Source organism: Chaetomium tenue (assembly GCF_020726465.1).
Source record: "Chaetomium tenue strain MPI-SDFR-AT-0079 chromosome Unknown F5144scaffold_2, whole genome shotgun sequence".
NCBI lineage: Eukaryota > Fungi > Ascomycota > Sordariomycetes > Sordariales > Chaetomiaceae > Chaetomium > Chaetomium tenue.
The window spans coordinates 700,989-713,910 of record NW_027117330.1 but is presented as its reverse complement, the minus strand read 5'-3'; the positions used below and the strand labels follow the sequence as shown (position 1 = coordinate 713,910).

Below are 12,922 nucleotides of genomic sequence, written 5' to 3'. Positions count from 1 at the left end.
TCATCGAATATGAGCGTCATCGAGTTGTCGTTCCGTAGCTCACAACACCTTCTCCAGCACCTCAACTCCCAACACACCGGCACTTCCCACGTCATCTCGACCAACCAAATTAAAAAGCTAGCACTGTATTAACATCGTTCACTTTGCATACATTTTCCCACCCTTCACCCCTTCCCTCCCCTCTCTCTTCCCGCCTCTCTCTTCCCGCCTCTCTCTTCCCACCTCCCCCCTCCAACCTCAATCCCAACTCCCTACCCTTTCCTCTTCCCCTTCAGGTCCTCCTCATCACGCACCCCCCACCGTCAAAGTCACCCTCGCACTACTACTCCCCGTCCCCGCCCCCGTCCCCGTCCCCGTCCCCGTTCCCGACCCAACACCCGTCGTAAGATCCGGCCCCGGCCCCACAGTCAGCGTCTGCTCCGGCGGCGGTATCTCCAAGGTCAGCGTTTGTGTCTGCGTCTTCGTTAAGGTTGCTGTGGCTGTCTCGGTGGCTGTCTCTGTGACGGTGACGGTGGATGGTGGGGTGGTGGGCTCGGATGGGGTGACTGTTTCTGTGATGGTGGCGGTGGCGGTGACGGTGAGTGGTGGGGTGGTGGGGGTTGCTGTTTCGGTGATGGTTACGGTGGCGGTTTCGAGGGCGGTTGCTGTGGTGGTGACTGTTTGGGTTTGGATTTGAGTTTGGACGGCGGTGGAGGTGATGTTTTGGGTGGCGGTTGTGATGGCGGTGGTGGTGGCGGTGATCAGGTCGGTTTGGGTGGTGAATTCGGTGTCGATGGTTGTGACGGTTACGGGGATCTCGGTTGTTTCCGTCTCGGTGGTGAGCACGGTCGAGTTGACTGTGCGCGTGGCGGTGGACGTTATGGTGAAGGGGATGGTGGCCGTCTGTGTCAGGAGTTCTGTCGACGTGGCGTTGATGGTTCGGGTGACGTCCACGCTGGCGTATGAGGTGAGGGTGATAGGCTGGGTGAACGTGGAGGTGAGTGTTTGGTTGAAGTATTGTGTCGTGTTCAGGGTTTGTGTCAAGGTCGTGGTGGCCGTTTCCCACTCGGTTGAGACGCTAGTCACGTTGATGGTGTTGTAAACCGTGGCGAAAATGATGGAATAGCTGGTTGCTGTTGTGGTGGTGAACTGTGTTGAGGTCGTGTTCAGCACAACCGTGCTTGTCAGGACTTCAGTCTTTGGGATGGTTGTCGTCAGCCGATCAACGCTCGTTGAAGTGACCGTAATCAACGTGCTCTGTACTGCGGTGGTCTGGATCGTGGTCAAGATGGTGGACGTGACGTAAATGGTAGACACCACGGGGAGATCACTGGTGGGGAGGGCTGTCCGCCTCGTGGTCGTGGTTCCCGGAAGTTCCGTCCGCCTTGTCGTTGTCGGTTCGTTTTCAGGAGGACCGGTAGGATCACCACCAACACCCTGCCCGCAGAGTCCGAAATCCGCCTGGCATCCTGTACCGCAAACTTCGTCCGTGGCGCCGCACTCCCCACCCTCGGAGCAGCAGTTGCCATACTCAGATCCGAGACAGGAGTACCCGTTTGCAGGGCCACAGCTGCCGTCAGGGGAAACCTCGAGCTGGGCCAGGCCAAACCCCAGCAGGCTTACGGTTATGAGGGTGGAAGTAAGCAAACGCATTGTCGATGATGCACTGACTTCGAAAACCGGCGAAGGACGCCATCCAGAATACAAGATACGGGCGAGCCGCCCCTCCCGTTATATTCATGGCCCGGATGGGAGGGTACCCTCACATTACGACCGAACGATCGCGTCAGGTACGAACGCGCGTGCATTGGCAGGCCAATATGCGCGAGTTAATATCAGTTGAGGCCTTTTAGGAAGGGGACGGCCTTAATTGGGAACCCCTGGACTTTACCATACCGCGATTGGAGCGGGAATGTTTGGCTCATCATGGCTAATTGTCTTTGCCATCTTTGCAGATCCTTTTCTTCAAATATTTCCGGCCAACGAGCCGGAGATGTACGAATTCCACTTCACCAGTGTGAAAGGTGCAATGGCAAGTATGTCGCCAGGGGGGCTGGGGTTGCATTCGGCCGGTAGTTGGCGTAATGGTACAAAGCCAAACGAGGTGACGGCTATCGTGCGAAGTAGTAGCACATGTTCCTGGAACTAAAAGGCAACGTTTCACGAAACCTGGGGTAAATATGTGTTGACAGCGAGTCCGCTGCGGGTATTGTTCGCCTCGCGCAAACACATGGGAGGTAATGTATTTTCTTGATTTAAAATGTTACCTCGTCTCGGCTGCACTACCGAGCAGCATTCGATTATGCATCTAGTTGAAGCGAACGAGGGGGCGATGTCGGCGGGATGGGCTTGTCGGCTTCGTGTGGAGGTTCCAGGCCCGTGGCATTGCATAATAGGTACGGAAATGAACGTCTGTCTAACAGGGGCTAGGCAACTCTGTAAATCTCGCCCTTTTACTCCTTTCAATGTTGGTCTTCCTGTTTCCCTCATTTGGATGTGCGGTATATTTCTGTCAAGGGGGGCCAGCTGTCAGACCAGTTAGATGATGGTAGGTACCTAGTTCCTGTTTTTACCCGGGGAATGCTCCGGTGACATTCGAGGACAGGATATTTGCGTCCGACGCATTCCAGGTTCCGTAACTTCAGAAAAGGCGCCGGGAGTGACGGAAAGCTTACCGGGGGGATCCCGGATCCCACGAGCCGAGTCAGCTTTGTGTCCGTCGAATGCCCTCTTCTAATTACGTACAGCTTGCCTAGAAACCCAGCGCCATAGTTCATACATTCGGTACCCCCTCAGTGGGATAATACGCCTTATAAACCTGTAACGCCCCTTCAATAGCCTGCACCACGCCCAGGAATGTGGTAATCGCCAACACCAAGATTGCCACCCAAAAAGTGTACCACTGGACGCCGTTTCGCCTGTCACGCCACCACTGCCCCAGAGTCTTGGGCGTGGCATCGTCGTATGATTGCTTCAAGATAACCAAGCGATCCCTCCAGAAGCGGAAGCGCTCAATCTGTCGGTCTTCACCTTGGGGCGTCCCGCAAAGGGCGAGGCGGGGGTCGATGAGGGTGTGCTGGGTTTCGCGGTGCTTCACCCGTAGGGCTTGTAGCCATTTCCTCCGCGGTGTGCGCGTCCGTTGTTGGTTGCTGAATGCCGCTTGTGGGAATAGGAGAGCCAAGGTGCGTAGGGTCTCGTTGATTAGGTCGTCTGGGAAGACGGAGGTTTTGCTGAAGTATGATCGTGGTTAGGTGATGATTTTCCTTGTGTTGGTGGGACTAAGGTAACTACGCGTTTAAGAGAGGATGGAATAAGAGAGGCTGGTCGCAACAGGCAAATAGAGGGCCGACTCGAGTGATATCCTCTGATGAAAAAGATTCGAAGTGAGAGCAAGAGGCAAGAGGGTGGATACTGGATATAAAAGAAACGAAAAGTAGGACATTGTCTCGCCATGATTCTCACCTGCGATGGTACTCGAGAAAAGATGCATGATGGAAAATGAGTAGCCTCGTGTCATCCTCGACAAGCAGGAGATGATCGGCCAGATTGTCGGTGAAGGCGAGCTTGATGCCGGCAATGTTCGCAATCGACCACGCATCGAAGGATTTTGGGAGTCTTATTTGCTCGGAACTGAGCTTTGGAACCTCACTGAATAACCCGTGGATGAATGTTTGGAGAGGACCTTGCTCCCATCGTAAAAAGCGACGTGGTGCTACTTGGTGTTTGGCGAGCCCGAACCGCATCATGACCAGAAGCCGAACTGCCAGGTTGAGAGATCGTTCACACGCCTCTTCTTCTGCGCCGGCGAGTCTCAGCATGCCCATCATCTCCTCTCGGGGTTTCCCGTCCCGGATATGCTTCATCAAGTGAGCAATGGCCTGGGGTGATCTTGATGCCGCATGTTGATGGTCTCCATAGATAGCAAGGAGGTGCCATTGACGCCGAAAGTAGTCGCAATAAGCTTCGTGGCCGAGCTTGCTCTCTCTGTCGCCGTTGAAGAGTTCACCGGTGCCGGATGAAGAAGGTTGCCAGAGCAAGCTGACGAGGTCCAATGCATCGGCGTCCAGAAGCGCTAAGGGATCCATCGACATAACTCCTGTCAGATTGCCAAATTGACAAGGGAGCAAATATGAAATAAAGATGGGTACATGCACGAACAACTAGTTCAAGACAGATCAGATCCGAAGATGCGCTCTTTCGGATTGTTTTCGCCCAGGCAGTCCACCTCGCAAGCCGCCCAACTTGCCCAGCCACCACGCTTAACCGCCCATTGACGAATACAATTGCTTAATTGGTGTTGGTCCTGTCGCGCTGAACTTGGGCTGCATGCTGCGCCACCAATTAACGAGTTTTGAGCTGCACGCAGGTCCATACCTACAATGCAGGGGGTGTCTTCCCCTCCCTCTTCCATCTCAAGCGCCAACACAAAACGACCATCTTGGCCCAGCTACGCCCAACCCCTAGAGCACCGATGGATCAATATTCAAGCTGAAATGACGCTCACGACGGAACATGTCGCCCACATCCCCCCTCCCCATAACGGGACATTACCCCCTCTTCACAATGGGGCATTGCCCCCTCCTCACAACGGGTCGTTGCCCCGTTCACCCACCATATTCCGACTGACGGCTAGCACGCAACTTCGCAAAGTCACGGGCCTCCAGAAACGATGGAAAAGTGCAGAGCTGTCGTGCTCCCGCGAGATCGACGTCTCCCGCCGCGGTCTTAGGAAACGAGCGTGGTGGCCTTGCGGACCGGCCATGCAGAAATTTGACACTGAGATCGTCGGGGAAATCGAGGAGTTATTGAAGAATGTCGAGCTTGGCGACGCCGACATTTACTTGCGGTTGTACATGATTGGGAAAAGCCAGGAAAAGTCGCGGCCAGTCATCATGGTCTGCTGCTCCAACCCCCGGGTCAGAACACAGGCCGAGGAGGCAATCCGCGAGAGTCGGATTCCGAAAGAATACCCAGAGTTTGCTTTGGGTGCAAGCGCGCTGCCACTGGAGCAGCCTGGCCTGGTTCGTGCACTGGCAGGCATGTCCGGCGCAACACAGTCCGCCGGACACCAGACACAAGTCCACGGGAGCCGCAAGCGGGCTAGGGGAGACGAAGAAGATGAAGAAGATGAAGATGACGAGCCCCCACCCCAAAAACGCCAAACTTACGACTCGAATCATATCTCCGAAGCCATACGTTACCCAGTTGGAAGACGCCTCTACGTCGGCTCTCGGGTTGCAACAGGAGGTGTAATTATCCGAATTCATGAGCGTGACCACCAACTTACCGTCTCTCATGTCCTGGACGACGAACCGGTTCTAGCGCCCAGCGACTCGGATGGGCAGAGCCTCTTGGAGGAGTGCCATTTCGACGATATGAGTGAAGATGATGATGAGGTAGATTCGGCCACGAGCAACGAGCCTAATGGAAGGCCAACGTTCGGGCATGGGCGACAGACGCCATTCGATCCAAGCTCGGCTGGTTACATCCAGAAGGACCAGGCTGTCTCGACATACGATAGTCGCAATGGCCCAAATCCTGGCCTCGACTACACGCTGCTTCCATTGGACCTCATCTGGGTCCCCCACGGGGAACGGGAAGACGTTTTACCAAACAAAATCATTCTGCCCGATGCGAAAAGCCCGAGAACTCTCTGTATTGAGGAGGTATTAGGCATACCCGAAACAGAACAAGCAGTGGCCGTTGCCACCGCTTCCCGCGGCGTGGTCCGCGGCGTGTTGGTTCCGACAGTTGTATACTTCCGGAACGCGAAACTACCTCGTCTGCAGAGGCTTCACCCAGTTCATCTCGACAGTCCTGTGGGCTTGGGAGACAGTGGTTCCGCTGTTGTTGACCAGATCACCGGCCACCTTTATGGTCACATCGTCAGGGGTGCCGAGCAGTCCACTACCGCCTACATTGTTGCCGCGGCAGAAGTCTTTGACGAATTGTGGCAAATGACCGCCGCAAATCCTCAGCTAGTCACTATACTAAAGTCTGTCTACGACGACGTCTACATTTCGCCCCGCGAGCAGAAGATCGTAAACCCAGCCCCTGATGTCACAGCTTCGTGCTCACCGTCACCCTCGCCTGCGCCCGCCCCTACTGGCATTGATCCCCACGGCCCCGACGCATATGTGCCCGGACTTCCAGTCGCTCTTGGGGTGGAATTCTCGTTTCCAGAACCGGGCGAATCCCCAATTCCAGTTGAACTTTTGGGCTTGGGCCCCATATACAGTGGAATTGAGTCGCCACCCGGGCTCACCATGGCATCGTACTCGGACATAATGACCTCTGGCGCTAACTCGGCGGGCAGTATGGCGCCCGGGCAGGGGCATCCTGAAGGCACCGACACGGATTCTACCGCGGCTATGAATCTCGCCACGGGGCACCAAAACACAACAAAGCCCGTGGACCCTGATGGCCAACCGCTTTTCGATAGGCAACCCGGCCCTCCGGTTGATCCCCGCACGGGAGTATTCGGGCCCTGGAATGGCGGACTTGCTGCCACAGCCGAGGAACCTGAAGTGGATGGTGCGGAGTACGATCCATTCTACAACGTCCCGTTCGAACCCTGGGCTTAGAGTTAGCAAAAACGCGACACCGTTTGACTGTGATTCTGGGGGCCGTGTCAAGACGTCGCCGCTTACCGATAGTGGCGGCCTGGTAGTATGGGAGTACGGGCGGTGTGGTGGGCTGATTGATATTGAAGCCGAGAGGAGGGCAATATGTATGTATGTGTATGGGTGTTGTGATGGAAGCTGGGGCTTTATATCAGTTAGGTAGATGACTATCAATTCAGTGGCCGTCACGGCCTATCTCATAAAATCAACCCTCGTCCCATGATACCCGGCCGTCAAATCCACGTGGTCCCCAGCCCCTAGAGGCAACCCCCTATTCAACCAGGCCCCCTCTCCCCCCCCCGACCAACGACTAAATCAAGCGACCACCGTCCCCAACGCCTCCCTGCGACTCGTACTCTCGGGATCAAAATACGGCCTCTCCCCCAAACTCACCGCCCTGCTGCCCTTCCTCTCCCCCAACCCCTCCTCAAAGATATAATCCGGCGTCGCCGCATGGTACACACTCCGATTATCCCAAATCGCCACATCATTCACCGCCTTCCACTTCAACCGCACCTGCAAATCATGATTTTCCACCACCAACCTCACAAACCACTCCAGAAAATGCTTGCTCTCCTCCTCCGACAGGCCATGAATCCTTTGCACATGATGCCCCACCGCGAACACCGAGCGCCACCCCGTCACGGGGTTGGTGCGCACCACGGGGTGCACCGCGTCGAGCGTGTCGCCCGTGTTTTCGGGGGCGCCGCGCGCGCCCGAGTAGAGCGTGAAGTTGTTGCGGCGCGCGGCTTCGTTGAAGAGGGGTTGCGCGTAGGTCGCGGTCAGCGTGTCGAGGAAGTGGCGCAGGGTCGGGGAGATGCGGTCGTAGAGCTCGTAGCCCGAGGCCCAGAGCGTGTCTGTGGATGGAGGGAGGGGGGTGTTAGTGGTTGGGGTAGCAACTAAGGGCAGTAGAAAACAAGTGGAGGGGCGGGGGGGTTGGTTAAGGGGGCGTACCTCCGCCGGTCTTGGGCAGTTGGGTCAGCCGCAGTAGGGCGTAGTCGCTGGGGATGGGCTCAAAGGTGATGTCGGAGTGCCACTGGTTCTTGCCGCTCTGGCGGTGCCGGCCGCCGGTGAAGGCGCCCTGCAGGCGGTCGGCGTAGAGCTTCTTGGTCTGCTCGGACGAGATGACGCTGATCTCGTTGTCGCTGCCGCCGTGCTCGCGGGCTGCGTTGCTGACGGGGTGAATGTGCAGGCCCGACGTCTCGGGCTTGCCGGAGAGCTTACCGAGCCGGTCAACCAGCTCCTTTTGTAGATCGTCCGTGAGGTTGTTCTGGGAGCGGAAGAAGACGACGCCGCGTTGGGAGACTGGAGGTACGTAAGCCCGATGTGTTTACTGGTGTGAATGGGGTTACAAACTGGTGATGGCTAGATCCCGGAGCAGCTCGTCCGAATTAGGAGCCCGTAGAAGCTCCACAAGGTCGACGTTGGCGTACTCCCTGCCGATGACAGGAGTCACGTCAAAGTGCTCCAAGTGATCCAAAGCTCCGCTCAGCTTGAGCGGCTCCTTGTGGCCCTCGAGCCTTTCAGCTAGGACTTCTTCATGTCTGCTAGTGGTTTGGAGAGGCTTCACTTCGCCGCCCGATGTGGCCTGCTTCTCTTGGGTAAGGAGAACTTTCTGTTTGATATCGTCTACCGTCTGCTGCACGGACTCGACGGCGGATGGGGCCATATTGGTATGGGCTGTGGTGTGCGTGTGGGTGAAACTTGATTGCTGGCAGTCTAAGTCACGGACGGTTGGCTGGCTCTGAGAGTTGAATTAGAGGTCTTGATGAGGATTGCGGCATCTATTATATGTATTTGGAGTCTAAACCCAGAGCTCGCTTTCGCTTTCGTCTTGTCAGTCATCTTCGTGACGCGATGCTGCAAGGTCCCCGCTATTTCCGTCTTGGTACCCATCCCGCGCGTTCTATGGTTGGATCACCGTGGGGAATGATGATGGAAGATGGTTGCTTCGTGACGTGCGAGCCTTAGAACCAATCCTTACTTGGCCGGTATCGCGGAAGATATGCTCTCGGCCTTGATCGTGCTGGCGCCATGCCAGAGGGAATTGTGGTTGATCCGCCAGAGAGCAGTTTCAGCCTATTGATGCTTCTATATCGATGGGGTGATGCAATCTTAGCGGGAATCGCGCGCCGTCGTGAAGTCGCCAAGGCCATTAACTCCGGCCGAGTGTTGGGTTAAGCAGGCCATGCATGGAAAGAGTCCGTGGGAGGAGTCCGTACGTAGCATATCAGTTTCGGCAACGTGGGGTTTGTGACCAAAGACGTCATGTAAGAGAATCTCGTAACAGCCATGCAGCCCTTTCCACACAGACAACGTGTGCCGTGGTTTGGACTGCTCTTTTTGGCGGGCGCGTGGCCTCAAAGGGGACCTCAGTCCCCCCAGGATTCCACCAAAAGCCTAGGTACCTAGGTAACCATGTCCCCGGAATTTAGGCACGGGGGGTGGAAACACTGCCATATCGTCAGGTCGGCGTTATTTCTCATCGCGAAATCCAGCCGCGGGGGCAGGGTCTCGTAGGAGTTGTCTCTATTAGACAGGGACAAGGGAACCATTTGCTTATTTGTGAGAAGAGGTCTTACCTTTGTCACAGCAGCCCATCTCTGTCTCGCAATATTGGAGCAGCGAGACGGGCCAAACTAAAGGAATGCTGGTAGGAAATAGGCTAGAATTGCTGCCAGCATCACAACTACTAGGTGTTAATAAAGCACTTCGGGGGGCACGTATTACGTTACTTACCTAGTGTTACCCAGGAGAGAAGGCCTGGTTGTTCGGTAGCCTGGTTTCCCAAATCCTCATTGTCGGATGCTTCTGCTTTGTCCAGACTTTCCTCGGGTGAAGAACTGGAATGACCCGCCAGGAGGCCACCATCGAGCTGATCATCTCCAAATGGAACCAATGGGATGTCCAAACCTGGGGATTTTATGAAACACAAAAAGTCTCTGAGTGTGATTGAACCACCAGAGGAAATTAGTAATTCCCAAAATGACCGCAGATGCCCAGCGGAAGAGCCCATAACACCACCAACCGTGATGATCTTGCTCCGGTCTTCGTCTCTTATAAGGTCAATCCCCTTTAGAAGTTGGTATTTTGACCGGCTGGCCATAGACCAAGTGTTGTCGTCGCCCCCATCATCACTATCGTCGTTCTCATTCTTGTTCCCCGAATCAGATGGCAGCAGCTTAATGTCACGATCGGGATCAAATTCCAACCCCTCAACGCCTTCGTCGTCCTTCAGCAAGCATAGATCGCTTAGTGACATAGTTATCGACAAGGTCGCACCATACCTCATGAAAACTGCTAGCATCTCCCCAAAAACAGGCGGGAAGGGATCCAGCCAAAGATGAATTCGCCTTTCCGATTCTTCGTGGCGAGTGTCGGTCAGGAGAGAAACAACCAGCAGATCTCGCAGGGTTGCCCTATGGGAATTTGCCTTCGCCGATTCTATCCAGCCTGGGTCCCAAGGGGCGACTTCAACTTCCGTAGCGACGGAGACACCAGCCCGGAGGAAATACTCTAGTATGGCCGTATGGGAGGGCCCGAAACCCCTGCGGTACCTTGCGTTCCAGCGATAACGCGGGAGCAGGAAAACTACCGTTCCAAGAAGACTTTCAATCACCCAGTCTTGGCCCCTTGTAAGAGAGAGGGATTTGCTCTCATGGTCCCAGCGAATGATTTCAATGAACCCCACAATGGAGGCAATGGAATACAAACTGACGATACGGTGGTAGTGGCGTTGATCTTTGGGGACTTCATTGAACGTCCTGATCCCAAATTGGTGATGTAAGAGTTCCTGTTCGATCTGCTGCAAGAGCGGCATAATCGACTCAAAGTTGGTGACATGAGTTTGTCGAATCTGGAATAACAACAACATGATGCACTCATGAACGTCTCCAGAGCGGAGACTTTGGTTGATCAAGACAGTAGGTGCGGACAGGTCGTCCTCCGCGTCTGAATCGGAGCTGGGCCCAGAATCTTTTTTGGCGTGTCCCGCCAGCTCCTTGTCCTCCCGGTAACTGAGATCAATGAGCATCATCCAGGCGAGTGTGGAAGAAGCGATCTCGTCATTCAGCTCAGGAGTTGGAAACGTCTTAGCGAGGAATATCTGGAGGAACTCAGGGACAGAACGATGGATAAATTCAACCCTCCCCTGCCGCTTCTCAAGGAGTCCTTTACACCGAGCAGCCACCCCCCGGCTGCCACGTTCAACCCGAGTCCGATAGTCGGCGGTGTTTCTGGGAAGAGACATAGGGACCTTTCTCACGACCTTTTCGAGAGTCTTATTGTTGTCATCCAAACCCTCCAGAAGGTAGGAACACGAGAGCAAGCTCAACCTCCAGCAGTCGTTTTCATATTCGCCCTTCAAAGCCCCGGCGTCGGAGTCTCTCGTTTCTTCCGATAGCAGAAAGCCATCTAACCGCATGGCTAGTGCAAGAAGGATGAATGCTTGGCGGCGGTAGCGCAGTGGAATGGAGGTGAGTATATAGCTGAAGAAGTCGTCTAACTCGGTGGGTGCAGATTTAACGATGCTTTCCAGCATGGTGATCGAGTCTCCATTGCCTAACGAATCCTCGAGCTGGTTAAGCAATACGCAAACCCAGAGAAAAACTCCTTCGGCGCTCTCAATAATTTGGCGAACCATCGCAACGCATCGATGTTTCTCGGACTTGGCTAGCTCTTGAAATGCACCATTTCCCTCCAACCTCTGCTTGACGAGCGCCTTAATATCGTCGCCGGTGAAGAAATGAATGGTGAGCTTTTGGGCGGGCGAAAACGCGTTGGAAAAGACAGGAAGTTGGCGGCTTGAGACGCAAAGTTTGATGTTCCGGCACGGGCTTGACGCCCATTGCTGGAGATACTGTGCGAGTTGGTACTGCGTAACTCCCTTGCTTTCTTCGAACTCGTCAAGACCGTCGATGAAGAAGCAGAAGTGATATTCGTCCAACACCTCCCGGTCCTTTCCCAAGAGACCAAGTGCCTCATCGATATCTTTGTCGGACAAGTCGATGAACTGCGAGCGGCCAGACTCCGGGAGCTTGGTCGGCAGCCACAGCCTAGGAAAGAGTAACTTCGCGAGCTGAGGTTCTTGCCGAATTATTCCCCAGAGCAGGCCACGGATAAGACCGCGGAGGGATTTCTGCTCGGGCGTCCCTGGCCTCCAGAAGAAGAATTGCCATGTTATGAGCCTTTTCTCTCCGGCCCATTCGCGGAGGATCTGCCGAGTCTCGTCGTGCTCGCATATATGTTTCATAAGTGTCGATTTGCCCGACCCGGGTTTCCCCTCAACGTGGAATATCCCGGTGCCTGATCTCAGCCAGTCCCGGAAAGCAATCTTTGAGCCCGGTTGCCTATCGAGAAAGGTTTCCGAGTCTTCATCAAAGATCCAGTCAAATGTATCCGGGGCAGTCCCGCTAACATTGGCAAACCTCTCCTTCATCGTTGGAAAGTGGAGATTGTCTAGAACCTGGATGACCTTGAAGGCCTCAGCGGCCTCGGTGGCGGCACCGAGGACTTCCCGGAGCTGTTCAAGGACCGGACCGGACTGAGCTGCCCCATCGAGGCTGCTGGACAGCACGCGGAGCTTCTCGGAAATAAACAATACCTGGGAGCTCGATTGGCGCGCATGCTTCTCGATTTTCTGATGCACGCCACCTAGCTGTTCGCTGAGTCTAGCTATGTCTCTCCTGGATTCAGGTTCGTCAGAAGCTTGTGAGCCTACGTAGGGGGGCAACATACAGCGTCTTAGTCATGACCAATGAGTCCATCATCTTCTGGGCACTCTCAAGCTCCGACTGCAGCGTCTCTATGTCTGACTTTCGCAAACGGATGCGAACGAAGGCTTGGGCGGCAGAGAGGAGAGATCTCTCTTTTTCCGGTTTACATTCGTTGACGAGGGCCTGGATGGCGGCACAAATGGACAAGCATTTCTTCGCGACTTCCCTCATCCGTGCGTCGACTGGCGATTTGCCGATTTCCTGCTGGGTCTTTTCCAACGCGCCGGCAATGTCGGAGAGTGTGCCGATCTCTCCGACAAGCATTTCGTGCTTCTTCAGGAGGCCGGTTTCCGAATCGTGGACCTCCTTAATAGTGGCCGCGCATTTGTACCCCCGTTCGATCAAGTCCAGAATGTTGCACGCCAAAGCGAGCGCGCTGACGGGTTCCATCGTGATGGCAATTCAAACTCTAGCCGGGATATGGCCCTGCAGTCGCGGCGAAGTTGGCTCAGGGTACATGTAAAGGGGGTAAGTTACGTGAGGTTGCAGAGATGGAAACGGCCCGATGGCGGGGAAAGCTTGCAGCAGCAGGGCATAATAAGCAAA

General features: G+C 55.1%; 6 protein-coding genes across 6 annotated transcripts; 2 read left to right on the top strand and 4 right to left on the bottom strand.

The window, feature by feature from the left end:
- Window positions 1-195: 195 nt before the first annotated feature.
- On the bottom strand, window positions 196-1,632 carry F5144DRAFT_640014 (uncharacterized protein; the record flags this gene model as incomplete). Its single annotated transcript, XM_066792733.1, has 1 exon — window positions 196-1,632. The coding sequence occupies one exon, from the start codon at window positions 1,630-1,632 to the stop codon at window positions 286-288; it is 1,347 nt and encodes a 448-aa protein (XP_066645908.1). The 3' UTR covers window positions 196-285.
- Window positions 1,633-1,762: 130 nt separating this feature from the next.
- On the top strand, window positions 1,763-2,200 carry F5144DRAFT_91279 (uncharacterized protein). Its single transcript, XM_066793555.1, has one exon. The coding sequence runs from the start codon at window positions 1,892-1,894 to the stop codon at window positions 2,126-2,128; it is 237 nt and encodes a 78-aa protein (XP_066645907.1). The 5' UTR covers window positions 1,763-1,891; the 3' UTR covers window positions 2,129-2,200.
- A 90-nt stretch (window positions 2,201-2,290) lies between these two features.
- Window positions 2,291-4,276, bottom strand: F5144DRAFT_560063 (uncharacterized protein). Its single transcript, XM_066788194.1, has 2 exons — window positions 3,442-4,276; window positions 2,291-3,209 (listed from the first exon to the last, which is right to left on the bottom strand). The coding sequence occupies exons 1-2, from the start codon at window positions 4,068-4,070 to the stop codon at window positions 2,753-2,755; spliced, it is 1,086 nt and encodes a 361-aa protein (XP_066645906.1). The 5' UTR covers window positions 4,071-4,276; the 3' UTR covers window positions 2,291-2,752.
- A 57-nt stretch (window positions 4,277-4,333) lies between these two features.
- Window positions 4,334-6,811, top strand: F5144DRAFT_560061 (uncharacterized protein). Its single transcript, XM_066788193.1, has one exon. It carries the CDS (start codon window positions 4,359-4,361, stop codon window positions 6,561-6,563), a length of 2,205 nt encoding a protein of 734 aa, XP_066645905.1. The 5' UTR covers window positions 4,334-4,358; the 3' UTR covers window positions 6,564-6,811.
- Window positions 6,812-6,906: 95 nt separating this feature from the next.
- Window positions 6,907-8,532, bottom strand: F5144DRAFT_91219 (uncharacterized protein). The gene is made up of 3 exons (XM_066793554.1): window positions 7,959-8,532; window positions 7,557-7,907; window positions 6,907-7,459 (listed from the first exon to the last, which is right to left on the bottom strand). Exons 1-3 carry the CDS (start codon window positions 8,269-8,271, stop codon window positions 6,918-6,920), a joined length of 1,206 nt encoding a protein of 401 aa, XP_066645904.1. The 5' UTR covers window positions 8,272-8,532; the 3' UTR covers window positions 6,907-6,917.
- A 629-nt stretch (window positions 8,533-9,161) lies between these two features.
- On the bottom strand, window positions 9,162-12,766 carry F5144DRAFT_589840 (uncharacterized protein; the record flags this gene model as incomplete). Its single annotated transcript, XM_066790093.1, has 6 exons — window positions 9,162-9,205; window positions 9,342-10,674; window positions 10,867-11,460; window positions 11,551-12,286; window positions 12,484-12,558; window positions 12,597-12,766. The coding sequence occupies 6 exons, from the start codon at window positions 12,764-12,766 to the stop codon at window positions 9,162-9,164; spliced, it is 2,952 nt and encodes a 983-aa protein (XP_066645903.1).
- Between the last annotated feature and the right edge of the window lie 156 nt (window positions 12,767-12,922).